The sequence below is a fragment of the Eumetopias jubatus genome, unplaced genomic scaffold (genome assembly GCF_037043125.1).
Source record: "Eumetopias jubatus isolate StellerSeaLion01/CBP00866 unplaced genomic scaffold, mEumJub1_p1.0 scaffold_2, whole genome shotgun sequence".
Classification (NCBI taxonomy): Eukaryota; Metazoa; Chordata; class Mammalia; order Carnivora; family Otariidae; genus Eumetopias; species Eumetopias jubatus.
The window spans coordinates 162,408,563-162,422,232 of NW_028274808.1; the positions used below are offsets into that span (position 1 = coordinate 162,408,563).

General features: G+C 39.4%; 1 protein-coding gene and 1 non-coding gene across 6 annotated transcripts in view; both read left to right on the top strand.

Moving 5' to 3' along the window:
* Positions 1-13,670, top strand: part of FRYL (FRY like transcription coactivator) — a 251,245-nt gene that overhangs the window by 231,223 nt on the left and 6,352 nt on the right. For all 5 annotated transcript variants that reach the window (XM_088021180.1, XM_088021179.1, XM_028100519.2 and 2 more), the window contains 4 exons: positions 1,530-1,737; positions 3,487-3,636; positions 4,699-4,797; positions 12,528-12,596. In XM_088021180.1, coding sequence (XP_087877306.1) covers positions 1,530-1,737; positions 3,487-3,636; positions 4,699-4,797; positions 12,528-12,596 — 526 coding nt within the window. The remainder of the gene's footprint in view (positions 1-1,529; positions 1,738-3,486; positions 3,637-4,698; positions 4,798-12,527; positions 12,597-13,670) is intronic.
* Positions 5,432-5,534, top strand: LOC114206881 (U6 spliceosomal RNA). The gene has a single exon (XR_003608739.1). It is a non-coding gene; the product is annotated as a U6 spliceosomal RNA (small nuclear RNA).

Here is a 13,670-nt window from a genome sequence, read left to right on the forward strand (position 1 = left end):
TAACCACTTTGGTGACATACCTTGTTCATATTACCGATTTGGATGGCAGTAACCTCTGCAATCACTCATTCATTCATCATACACAAAGTCAGGGATGCCAGAAATGATGTGGAGGTAGATAGTCAACTGTTGGGCTTTCTAAAAGGTTGAAGCCAAATTATGGGCTTTGGCCAAGTATTGAAGATGAAATAGAGTAGTGCATCCCTACTAAATACAGAGGGCTAGCCACCCAAGCTTACAAGAAACACATTTTGTTAAAATCAGTCACCACAGTGACATTGTAAAAATATACTTTTTTGAGGTATAGCTTAGTTTTCACTTCAGATGTCTGTTTTATTTTGATCTTCCCTTCCATCTTTACTCAGATCCCTCCCTTCCATATGAATTGCTCCATAATTTCTGTAAAGCCTTATAGAGCTACTTTGTCATGTGAAACATGCAATTTTAAGACCTTGAGTAACACTTTTTTTTTTATGGAGTGTCTGACTCAAACACCCTTCAGCTTTAAGACCCAGAGTTACACATTTCTATATAGAATGTCCAACCCAAACATATCCTCATCTCTTTCCACTGTTCCATTTTTGTTTGTATTATCTGACTTTGTTGGGATTATAAATTCCTCAAAAGAGATGGCCATGTCTTATTTTTCTCTGAGTCCGCAATCTATTATGACACACCTCAAGGCACATGGTATATACTCATGAAATAGCTGAGCTGCCAGTATGTGTCGAGGCTTATAACCTTGGGTTTGGACCCATAGTCCTGGGTTCATATTCTGATTTTGTCATTTCCTACCCAGTAACCTAGGCACAGTACTTTTCACTGAACTTTTTGTTTCCTCGTGGTAAAACTGAGGTAATATGAACCTAACCTTCAGAGTTGCTGTGAAGATGGACTGAAACAGTCCATATAAAGCAGCTAAGCTAGTCCCTGACCCAAAAGTCAATAGCCAGAACGCTTTACATGTTATTGTCATCAATTTGGACCTGTTCAATGAAAAAGCCTCCAAAATTGATCATTAAAAATAAAAGCATTCTAGGGGCGCCTGGGTGGCTCAGTCGTTAAGCGTCTGCCTTCAGCTCAGGTCATGATCCCAGGGTCCTGGGATCGAGCCCCGCATCGGGCTCCCTGCTCCGCGGGAAGTCTGCTTCTCCCTCTCCCACTCCCCCTGTTTGTGTTCCCTCTCTCGCTGTCTCTCTCTCTGTCAAATAAATAAATAAAATCTTAAAAAAAAAAAATAAAAGCATTCTAATTTGAGTTATTCACAGAAGTTGCTGAAATTATTGCATAGCACTAGCATATTATGGGACTTGGCTTGTTTTAAGGTGGTTGCTTGAAAGTCAGTTTCTAATTCCAAAGGTGCTCAGTAGAAAGAACACAGAAATCCGCTTATTTGTACTTTGTTCTTACAAAGTTTAGGTTGTTGTACATTTTCAAAATCAATGCATAAATTTGAATAAAAATCTATGTTGGATGACTTTGACTATTTTAAGATAGTATTATGATTACTGTGATGTTTGTATTAACAGTCAAGATGAAGAAGAGCAAGATGGCTTCCCAGAAGTCCAGACATCACCTCCTCCATCACCATTTCTTTCTGCCATAATAGCTGCATTTCAGCCGGTAGCGTGTGATGACGAGGAAGAAGCCTGGCGTTGCCATGTCAACCAGATGCTGTCTGACACCGATGGGTCCTGCGCAGTGTTCACTTTTCATGTGTTTTCCAGGCTGTTTCAGGTCTGGGAGGTTTAAAGTTTTCTGAATTTATATTAACAGTTACCTGATAAAGTTATAGGTTTTTTTTAATCTAAAATCAGTATCTCAAAATTCTATTTTTTTCCCTTTTTTTTCAAATTCTATTTTTTATTTTTATTTTTCTTAGTGTCTTAAATTTTCATCTTCCCACTGATGTTCTTTAAAAAAATTTTTTTCCTGGGGCTCGTGGGTGGCATAGTCCATTGAGTGTCTTGGTTTTGGCTCAAGTTGTGATCTCAGGGTCGTGAGATTGAGCCCCATGTTGGACTCCACGCTCAGAGCTGAGTCCGCTTGGGTTTCTCTCTCCCTCTGCCCCTCCTCTCCCCCCTCTCTAAAATAAATCTTTAAAAAAAAATTTTTTCCCAAAGATAGGGATATTATTTAAATTTATATTGTGACACCATTGTACTGCTGATAATTTATAAATGACTAATACAGATATCTTCCTTCAGACAACTAAAATAAAACTTGAAAGCAACATCTGATAAATTTTCTACAGTAGGGTGGGCACCATCCGGGATGCCAAAAAAACATAGAAAGCATGGTCCCTGCCTTCACCCCCCAAGGGTTTACAGTCACTATCATAAAACAATTTATAATTAAGTACTAAATTAATTGGCTGTGTTTCCACACATCTCAAAAATTTTAGCTAAGATTGCTTCCAACCGTAGAAATAGTAATATGAGCTCCCCTGTATTGAGTGCTCACTGCATGCTAGGCATTGTGCTTAAATGCTTTACATATTTAATTCCTAGAACAGACCTATGAAATGTAGATGTATTTCTGGCATTCTGTAGCCAGGGAAACTAAAGCACAGAGAAACGCCAGGTCAGTCATTATGCTCTGAAATACCTACCACTTTTCCTCTCAACCCAAGCAAATGCTGCCCATCTTGGAAGACCCAGCTAAGTACATATTCTCAGTGGGGCTTTTCCAGCCACTCCAACCTCCAGTCTCTCCCTCCGGGAAGTTGTTTAACGCTCATGAACCAGAGCATTTATTTATTTTATTCTGTACTTTTGCACTGCTACTTGGTTTCCTGTTTATGTATTTTTTTCTTTCCAATGCTATTCTGTTTCCTGATGCTTGAGATTGTAGCTAATGCTTTTATTATTATGAAATCATAAGGATATCCAATGGTGTGGCACATATACATGTCGGTACATGTTAACTATTTATATAATTACACCATTGATAATGTAGTCCAGTTCACTCAGTGCTCATTATGGGTAAGGCACTATCTACTTCATGTCAATGAGAATTCTTGAGTTTTGAGAAGATAGTACCCTTAATGCATGTTTATGACTTTAATTAAATCAGATGGCAGCCCATAGCCAAGCATACATAGTAAGCTGCATTTACTGAAAGTTTCTTTCAGGTAGAACTTTAGAAGAGCTAATTCTTCAGCCATGTAAGGACTTTATTTCCAATGATGTGCAGCACGTATTCCTTCTCTCTCTCCTAATGAAAAAAATCTCAGGAATGGGGAAATGAATGGCATGAATCATCAGTTTCTTTTTTCAATAGTATGATTTTGTAAATTTTTGATCATTTTGTGAAATTAACGTATCTTAAAGAAGAGCCTAAAAACATGGATTTACAGACCAGTTATTAGAATTCTGTATACCACTACAATAATTTTAAAATAAAAGTTTGCCCTAATTATAAATTATGCTTCTTAAAAAGGCCTCCTTATGAAACACTAAAATTTTTTAATGCTTTTCTCCATAGACAATTCAAAGAAAGTTTGGAGATATAACTAATGAGGCAGTCAGCTTTCTTGGTGAGAGTCTGCAACGCATTGGTACCAAATTTAAAAGTTCACTGGAAGTGATGATGATGTGTTCAGAATGCCCAACAGTCTTTGTGGATGCTGAAACAGTAAGTTTTTATATGAAGGCTTATTATAAAGACTAAATTTGAATGGCACCAATCAGTAAATGGTCTTTTTTTTTTAAAGGCAAATCAGAATTTTGAAGTGTAAAGGTTAATATTTTCAATTTGACTATAAATATCTCACAAAATATAATTCCAATGTATTATATGCAGTGACTTGTGACTGTTTCTGATTCTGAGCCCTCACTGTCCTCACCATCCTCACCCTTCACAGAGTCCTAGATGGAGAAGCTAGAGAGTTCTACTCTAGACATGGGTACTTTTTTCCTGATTCTTGGATAAAAATGCTAGGTAGGAGAGGGCTAGACCTACCCCCATGAAGAGCCCAGAGCTTAGTCGTCGTGTTTTGTTTCCAAACATGCTCATAGATTATGTATTAAGATATTTAGAGAGGGGCACTTGGGTAGCTCAGTCAGTTAAGTGTCCAACTTTTGATTTCAGCTCAGGTCATGATCTCAGGGGTGGTGACATCGAGCCCCACATTGGGCTCCACGCTGCTTAAGATTCTCCCTGTCCCTCTGTCTTTAAAAAAAAAAAAAAAAAAAGATATTTAGAGAATTAAGATTTAAGAAGCTTCAAGGGTGTTAGCTTTAAGGTATATACTGGTCTGGCATGCCATTTCTCACCTAAGGCAGTTCTTGAAAGCATTTGAAGGCATGCTTGTCCTTGCTGGCATCCCTGAAATCCCACTGCATTTGTACTATTTCAGCAAAAGGTCAGCCCTTCATACAGGGACAGAGTGCAGTAAAGGGACGCTGGCACTAAGTTGGGCCAAAAACCAACTAACAGAAATTTCACGACTCAAAAGTTGCCAGTCTCATGACTATGACCAGAAATGATAACCTGGGGGCACCTGGGTGGCTCAGTCGTTAAGTGTCTGCCTTTGGCTTGGGTCGTGATCCCAGGGTCCTGGAATCCTGCTCAGCCGGGAGCCTGCTTCTCCCTCTACCCCTGCTCGTACTCTCTCTCTCTCTCTCTCAAATAAATGAAATCTTAAAAAAAAAAAAAAAAAAGCAATAACCTGGATCAATGTTTCTGATTTGACAGCTGATGTCATGCGGTTTGCTGGAAACACTCAAGTTCAGTGTTTTGGAGTTGCAAGAACACCTGGATACATACAATGCCAAAAGAGAAGCAGCTGAGCAGGTCAGTCTCCTTTAGCCATACGAGAAAAGTAGCTTGCTTTTGACACTAGAAATGTTAACTTCACAGCTGAATAGCCAAGAGAGAAAAGAGGGCCTCTTAGCACTTGCCTCAGGGTTTTACTGAGAACATGGGCCCTTCCTCTGAATTCTCTGTCCAGTGAACTCCTATCCTTGGCTCTTAGAAATCAGCCCTCGAAGAGCCTAAGAACACAATGGAAAACTATAGCTTTATAAAAGCTTCTTTGTGGAGACGACATAGCTTCTGTCCATAGTGCAAGTGGGGAAATAAAAGCATCAGCTCTCTGAGAATGCACTATGCTGCTGTGATCTAGAAAATGTGTAACCCATGCCAAAGCAGGGCTCTCCTTCCTGCGACGTGGATGTGGGCAAGCAAAGGGAGAAAGAGTTGTGTAGTAGATTACAGGTCGTACTTTCGAAGAGATGTTTCTTCATCCCCCATCTGGCACTGCAAAACAATAATTAGTTCTGTTCCCGAGAGGGAAGGTTTTCAATTAGCAGGGGCAGAAAAACTGAAAAATGTTTTCTCCTTTTCACACAAACTATATAGAGTAGACATTTTTTTCCTAGAATAGATGGATTTTTCATTAATTAGTATTAAATACCTGTCGTATGTAATGCTCGCTTTCTCAGCACATCTACTAAAATTGGAATAATAGAAGATTAGCTTGGTCCCTGTGCAAGGATGACATGCAGATTCGTGAAGTGTTCCATATTTTCTTTGGAATATTACTCAGCCATAAAAAAGAATGAAATCCTGCCATTTGCAACGACATGGATGGAGCTAGAGGGTATTATGCTAAGTGAGATAAGTCAGTTAAAGAAAGAGAATTATCATAGGATCTCACTCCTGTGTGGAATTTAAGAAACAAAACAAATGAACATAGGGGGAAAAGAGAGGCAAACCAAGAAATAGACTTTTTTTTAATTTTTTTTATTATGTTATGTTAGTCACATACAATACATCATTAGTTTTGATGTAGTGATCCATGATTCATTGTTTTCGTATAACACCCGGTGCTCCATGCAGTACGTGCCCTCTTTAATACCCATCACCAGGCTAACCCATCCCCCCACCCCCTCCCCTCTAGAACCCTCAGTTTGTTTCTCAGAGTCCATAGTCTCTCATGGTTCGTCTCCCCCTCTGATTCCCCCCCCCATTTCTCCCTTCCTTCTCCTAATGTCCTCCCTGCTATTCCTTATGTTCCACAAATAAGTGAAACCATATGATAATTGACTTTCTCTGCTTGACTTACTTCACTTAGCATAATCTCCTCCAGTCCCATCCATGTTGATGTAAAAGTTGGGTGTTCATCCTTTCTGATGGCTGAGTCATATTCCATTGTAGATATGGACCACATCTTCTTTATCCATTCGTCTGTTGAAGGGCATCTCGACTCTTTCCACGGTTTGGCTATTGCGGACATTGCTGCTATGAACATTGGGGTGCATGTGGCCCTTCTTTTCACTACATCTGTACCTTTGGGGTAAATACCCAGTAGTGCAATTGCTGGGTCATAGGGTAGCTCTATTTTTAATTTTTGAGGCACCTCCACACTGTTTTCCAAAGTGGCTGTACCAACTTGCATTCCCACCAACAGTGTAAGAGGGTTCCCCTTTCTCCACAACCTCTCCAGCATTTGTTGTTTCTTGCCTTGTAAATTTTTGCCATTCTAACTGGTGTAAGGTGGTATCTCAATGTGGTTTTGATTTGAATTTCCCTGATGGCTAATGATGATGAACATTTTTTCATGTCTGTTTGCCATTTGTATGTCTTCTTTGGAGAAGTGTCTGTTCATGTCTTCTGCCCATTTTTTGACTTGATTGTTTGTTTTTTGGGTGTTGAGTTTGACTCCTAATTATAGAGAACAAACTGAGGGTTCCTTGGCGGGGGGGGGTGAAATAGGTGATGGGGATTAAGGAGGGCACTTGTGATGAGCACCAAGTGTTGTAAGTAAGTGATGAATCACTAAAGTCTACACCTGAAACTAATTTTTTAAAAATTTTTAATTAAAAAAAGTATATATATCTCACATGTAAAGGCCTATGAAAAGTATAAAACCTGGCTCTTATTCCCTTAATGTACTCGGTAAGAATATAAAGCACAAACACTACATACAATAATTAGTAACAAAAGTGTCAATTTATAGCTATAAATAAAAGTAGTGGCAATGAAAGAGACCTCACAAAATTGTACAGGTCTAACATACCTGATGCTATATACTGTTATTTCCAAAGAGAGGTCACTTTGGGCTATTAGGAAAACTTCGTGGAATGGAGATCAGACCTCAGGCCTTGACAGACGGTAATTTTAGATTGGGGGATTCTTTCAGGGAAAGAATATGGTATGAGAAAATACTTATATATTAGTATTTATTCTAAGTATTCTCCCCTTATAAGGGAGGAGGAAATCTTAACATTTGGACTGATAGAATGATGACAGATTGGTAAAGAGGGAAGAGTTTTCGACATTGGGAAAGTATCGGGCAAGATCTGGTCATCTTACAAATACAGTAGTCCCCCCTTATCCATGGGGGACACATTCCAAGAGCCCCAGTGGATGCCCACAACCATAGATAGTACCAGAACCCTATTTATACTGTGTTTTTTCCTGTACATGATGAAGTTTATAAAGTAGGCTCAGTAAAAGATTAACAACAATAATAAAATGGCACAATTATAACAATGGACTATAAAAAAGGTTGTGTGAAGGTGGTCTCTTTTTCTCCCAAAATATGTTACTGTACTGGACTCACCCTTCTTGTGATGACATGACATGATACAATGCCTTCAGGATGAGATGGAGAGGTGACTGATGTAGGCCTTGTGACACAGCGTCCGGCTACTATGGGACCTTCCAATGATAGGTCAGAGGATCACTGCCTCCGGCCTGCCATTGACTTTGGGTGCCTGAACCCACAGATATGGGTGGAGTACTGTAACACTGCCATGTACATTCTTGTGCATGTCTTTTGTGTACTTATGTTCACATACCTGTTGAGTATCTAGGAGTACAGTTGCTGGGTCATGGAGTATACATATGTTCAACATTAGTAGATCCTGCCATGCAGTTTTCTAAAACCTGCTGTATCAGGTTATAATCCCTGCAGAAGTGTGTACAAGAGTTACTGTTGCTTCAGATCTTTGCCACCACTTGGTATTTCCACCTTTTAAAATTTTAGTCATTCTGGTGGGTGTGTTGTATTTTATCATATTATTTTGCATTTCCCCTGAAGACTTGTTTGAGCACCTGCTCCAATAGATATTTTATTTAGGTATTTTTTGAACTGTGCCTTCAAGTATCTTGTCCATTTTTGTAAATGGGTTATTTACGGCTTTCTTATTGATTTGTAGGAGTTCTTCTAAACACAAGCCTTTTACTGGATGTATGTATTATAAATTTTTTCCCTTCTCTGTGGCTAGCATTTTCACTATCTTAATAGCATCCTTTGATGAACACAGGTTTTTAATTTTAATTAAGTCCAACTTATCTGTCTCTTTTCCATTATGGTTAGTGCCTTTTGTGTCTTCAGAAATATTTGCCTACCATAGAAGCTGTGATAGATTGCTACAATTAATGACCTGATAAACCATGCCTCTGTGTGTCCACACCCTTTTATAACTTGGCTTTGCTGTTCCTTCCGCCAGCAGATGGAGTGTAGTTCCGCACCTCTTAAGTCTGAGGTATCCTTGTCTTTTTCTGACCAAATTCAGAAACAGCGCTGTGCAGTTTCTGGGCCTAGCATGTAGGCCTTTTGCAGCTTGTGCTTTTGCCATCACGCCAGTCCAAGTGTAAATTGGGTAAACCCTGGAAAACTAATTTGACCCTTAGCCTCCTAGAGAATTAGAGGCCACGTGGAGGAGAATGGAGGCATCCCAGCTGACAGCTGGCATGCCAGGCATTTAAGTGAGGCCAACTTAGGATTTCCAGCCCCTGTCAAGTCATTAGAGGACTGGGACTCATGAGCGACCCTAGGCAAGACCAGAAGAAACTCCCAGCCAACAGATTAGTCTGGTTGTTTTTTTTTTTTTTTTAACTCTTTTTTTTTTTTTTAAGATTTTATTTATTTATTCATGACAGAGAGAGAGAGAGAGAGAGAAGCAGAGGGAGAAGCAGACTCCCAAGGAGCAGGGAGCCTGATGCGGGACTCGATCCCAGGACCCTGGGATCATGACCTGAGCCGAAGGCAGACACTTAACCATCTGAGCCACCCAGGCGCCCTAGTCTGGTTGTTTTAAGCCATTAAGTTTTAGAGAGGTTGGTGATACAGCAATAGATACCACGTACAATAGGAGAACATCAAACACCTACAAATAAATCTAGGCAAAGATGTGCTATGCCTCCACACATAAAACTTCAAATATGACTGAGAGAAATTAAAGGCCATCTCAATAAATTAAAGACTGTACTATGTTCATGAATCAGGAGACTCAAAATCTCAGATAGTCTATTAATGGAAATTGGCAGGCTAACTCTACAATTTATATGGACATACAAATAGCTAATTATAGAGCAAACAACCTTCTTGAACACAGGTCAGCAAACTACAGCCCATAGGTCATATCTGGCCCACTGCCTGTTTTTCTAAATAAAGGTTTTTTTGGAACTTAGTCATCATATTTGTTTACATATTGTCTGTGGCTATTTTTTGCACTGCAACATAGTTAAAATAGAGAATAAATGGTTTGCAGTGCCTAAAATCTTTACTCTGTCCTTCACAGAAATAGCCTTCCAAACCTTGTCCATGAAGAACAACAAAGTCTAAACAGTGTTAAAATTCCAGTAGTTACTACTTCCAGTAGTAAGACTTACTAAAAAATTCAAGAGTATATTGGCTTAAGAATAGAAAAACAGACCAATGGAATATAATAGAAAATCCGATGACAGACATATATACATGTGTGTAATAATTTATAGTAAACGTGCTATTGCTACGCAGTGGGAAAAGAATGGCTTTTCAGTAAATTGTGTTGAAGCAAATATTTGTATGAGGGAGAAAAATGATTCCTTCTGAGCTACCATCTATTTGTCACATCTGTTCTTTGTTTTGTTTTTGTTTTTGTTTTTTTAAAGACTTTATTTATTTGACAGAGAGAGCACAAGCAGGGGGAGCAGCAAGGGAGAGGGAGAAGCAGACTTCCCACTGAGCAGGGAGCCCAGTGCGGGGCTTGATCCCAGGACCCTGGGATCATGACCTGAGCCGAAGGCAGACACTTAACCAACTGAGCCACCCAGGCGCCTCCCATCTGTTCTTTGTTACCTTTTTCTCTCCTTTCTTATTTTGGTCTATGAACCAAGTATTTCTTGTTACTCAGTTTTTCCCTCTAATAGTTTTTAGTATTATAGTCTTATAGGTAAGACATTCTTCCATTATTCCTTGAGTCTCCTGAGGATCATGAGTGAAAGTGTGGGGTATGCATCAGGACCCCTGCAATCTTGGCAGGAAATGAACAGTTGTTCTTTTCAACACCAGGAGACCAGAAATCTCTTACATTTTTTAGCCTCCCCGCTGCTGCTGCTTGGTTTTCTAGCCTCTCCTCCTGCACACGTTAAACGTTGGAGCGGCAGTGTTCCGAGGGAAGCTGCACACGGTTGGGTCCCCTCTCCGCAGTCCCCTTTACTCCAGCATCCTGGCCCTCGATACTTGCCCTGCCTTTGATGACCCCGTTTTCCCAGCTCAGTGACACTGTGGGCCACCCCCCTCAGGCCACGGCTGTCTGTTCAGCCTCTCTGCCTGAGGCACAAGCAAAGCTTTGCGTAAGCAGATCCCCTGGAATAAACCCTGGGATCTACACAGGGCTCCCTTTCAAAAGTGCTTTGGTCTAACTCCCTCCGTCCTGGTGGATGGTGTTCTGCTTCTGTAGTTGTCCTTGGAGGATTGGCCTTATACAAGCTACTCCGTCATGCCCAGAAGCCCAACCTCTCCCGTTCAATTTTAACCTTCACTTGAGCCTTGGGTAAAGAAACAGTAATGGCAGGGAGACTGACTGGATGTGAACTGGAAGACATTCCATACACAAACTACTGTGTCTTGTATACACTGGCTGGAATCGTGTGGCCCTGGAGTGTTCAGGCCAGTATGCAGCCATGGGCCTATAGGCTTGGGACGTGTCTTTAAAAAAAAATGTCATAAACTGGGCACCTGGGTGGCTCGGTTGGTTGGGTGACTGCCGTCGACTCACGTCATGATCCCGGGGTCCTGGGATCGAGCCCCGCATCGGGCTCCCTGCTCCGCGGGAAGCCTGCTTCTCCCTCTCCCACTCCCCCTGCTTGTGTTCCCTCTCTTGCTGTCTCTCTCTGTCAAATAAAATCTTTAAAAAAAAATTTTTTTAAAGGCTCCCAAAATGTTAGATCACTGGGCATAGAGTAGAAAAAATCATATTAAGAATAGGCCATTAAATACTCAGTTACTATTTTTTTCTAATAATTAGTATACTTGGACAAATTGGCCTGGATTAGTGAGGATGACTAGGTGTATACACATTTTAACATTCTGAGTAAATACTAACACATGCATTTTACAGTAGGTTTCAGCCGAATGCTGCCAATACAAAGAAACACGCCGGATAGCTCCTGACTCTGGCTGATACTGGCAGCAGTATCCCACTAGGAAAGCTTAACATGTTTCCTCAGAGGTGCTGTCTAGCAAAAGCCGACGGGCCTGTACAGTCTAAGGGATTGGAATAAAAGCAACATAAGGTCAAAGAATTGTTTTGAAATAACTGAGGTGTCTCATTTTCATTCTTTGCATGTAGAATGTTAAGCTGCAGTTGAGCGTTTTAAATGCCTAGTAGTACTGAGGTATTTTCAGAGAGTATACTTAATGTAGCTAATAGTTTTTCTCAAAGTCTGATTTCTTACAGATACTAGTTTTATGTTGAGTATATCACAAAGAACTAGGAAGTAAAAAGAACAGACAGTAATATCAAACTGTCAAAACCTAGGTGCTTCATTTGGAGGCTCTTAGCTTTTACTTCAGCTCGGACATTCCATGACTCCAACGTTTTCCCCCACTGAACTACAATACTTATTTTTATTTGACCAAAGAAAAGATACCTTAAATAAATAGCCAACTTTAGGACTAGCCTATGGATAAGGGAAGAAAACCACACATGGCTTCTATATCCAATATTCTTGGGAGATAACATGTTTGTCATTCATTACTGTCCAAAAGGAAGAAAAAGGAAAAGTAAAAACAAGATTTAAAATGGATTTTGGTTTGTTTCACTAATTAAAACGGACACCAGTCTTCTGAGAATTACACGTCTGATAAGCAAACAGACCTGGTAATTTGAAGTTGCCTTTATTAAATTGTGCTTCCAGAGGGAAGCACGTCTTTTATTTCCCCATCTTACATTAGACAAAGGTCAGGTATAGGTTGTGAAGATTTCCAGTAAAATCTGCAAAATGAAGAATACTCTCTACTGAAATGGAGCACCACAAGTCTCTAGAAGAGCAGACTATTCATTGCGTTTCTGTGAGTAAAGCACCACAGTGTGTGCATCTCATTGTGTTTACAGTATCATCCTGCCCTGGTTTGTTGCATATAAATAATTAGGCTCAAGTGGAGATTGAAGGCTCGGTCTATAACCAATCCCAGAACTTCAGGTTAACTTTTAAAGTTGTTTTATACACACAGGCTGTTTTATTACCAGTTTCATTGTGCATTGTACAATCACCATGTTAAAATTTACGGTTACTTATTTCTTTAGTGGTTAGACAACTGTAAGAGGACATTTGGTGCCAAAGAAGACCTGTATAGGATAAACACAGAGGCACAGGTAAGTCTCCTCTTCTTACTTTTGCTATATTTCTAGATCAGGTAAAATTATGTGTGTGTTCGAATGTCCCTGTTTGATAATCCTAAAAATAAAATTTATAACACTTTTCATTTTTGTTATCAGAACAATCTTTGTCAAAGTTAGGTTCAATGAAATATTGGCTTAGTAATGAAAAATTCACTTTAATAAAAATGAACGACCAGCTTGTGACTGAAGCTTAATAACATTCAGCAGATAAGCTTGATGGATATCTAGGCAGTCCAAGTTAGATTGTACTCACTGCATCTGCCTCTTCAAAAAATTTTGGTTCTGCATTAGTATTCTGCAGATAAATTGTCTAGTTGGGAAAGCAAACCTGAGAGTAATGTCATATACATTCATGTTGGCCTCTCTAAAGGTGAAATTGTGATTGGATAAATTATAACTTTTTTATAGTATAAGTCAGTGAAAATAAGAGTAACATATTTTCTTAAAGTACATGTATATAACACATTATATTAAATGAGAATAAATTAAGCCCTACAAATTATTCTAATAGGAATATAGGTTCATATGGGGAAGATGCAGTCATCAGTTAAAATTAACAACTTCTGCATTGACATCAGAATTCCAGTCTTTTTCAACATTGGTTACACTGTTAAGCATTTCTAGTCACTGTAAAAGTTATTGTATGATTATAATAAAATGTGAAGTTTTTTTAAACTGAAATGTTGAGAAAATAGTAGTATGCATTTCACATTTAGTATCTCTGTCCTAACAACTGTGTCTAGTAGATGCTATTATCATCCCCATGTTGCAGATGAGGAAGCTGAGGCTCAGAGAAGCCAATGTATCTAAAATCAGTAAGAAAAGAGAATTAAGATTCAAATCTAGGCAGGCTGACTCCAAATCCTGCACTGTTACAAGGAAATGGTCAAATCACCTGTGTAAAGAAAGAAGGGAAAATAAGGAATTAACCCTAAACTAGAATTGGAGCCTTTGGTTTTATCTTTGCCACTATTTAACTGCATGGTTTGAGCATGTAATATAAACTCTTTTCCTACATTAATTAGGTGATTAGACAAAGTGATTTCT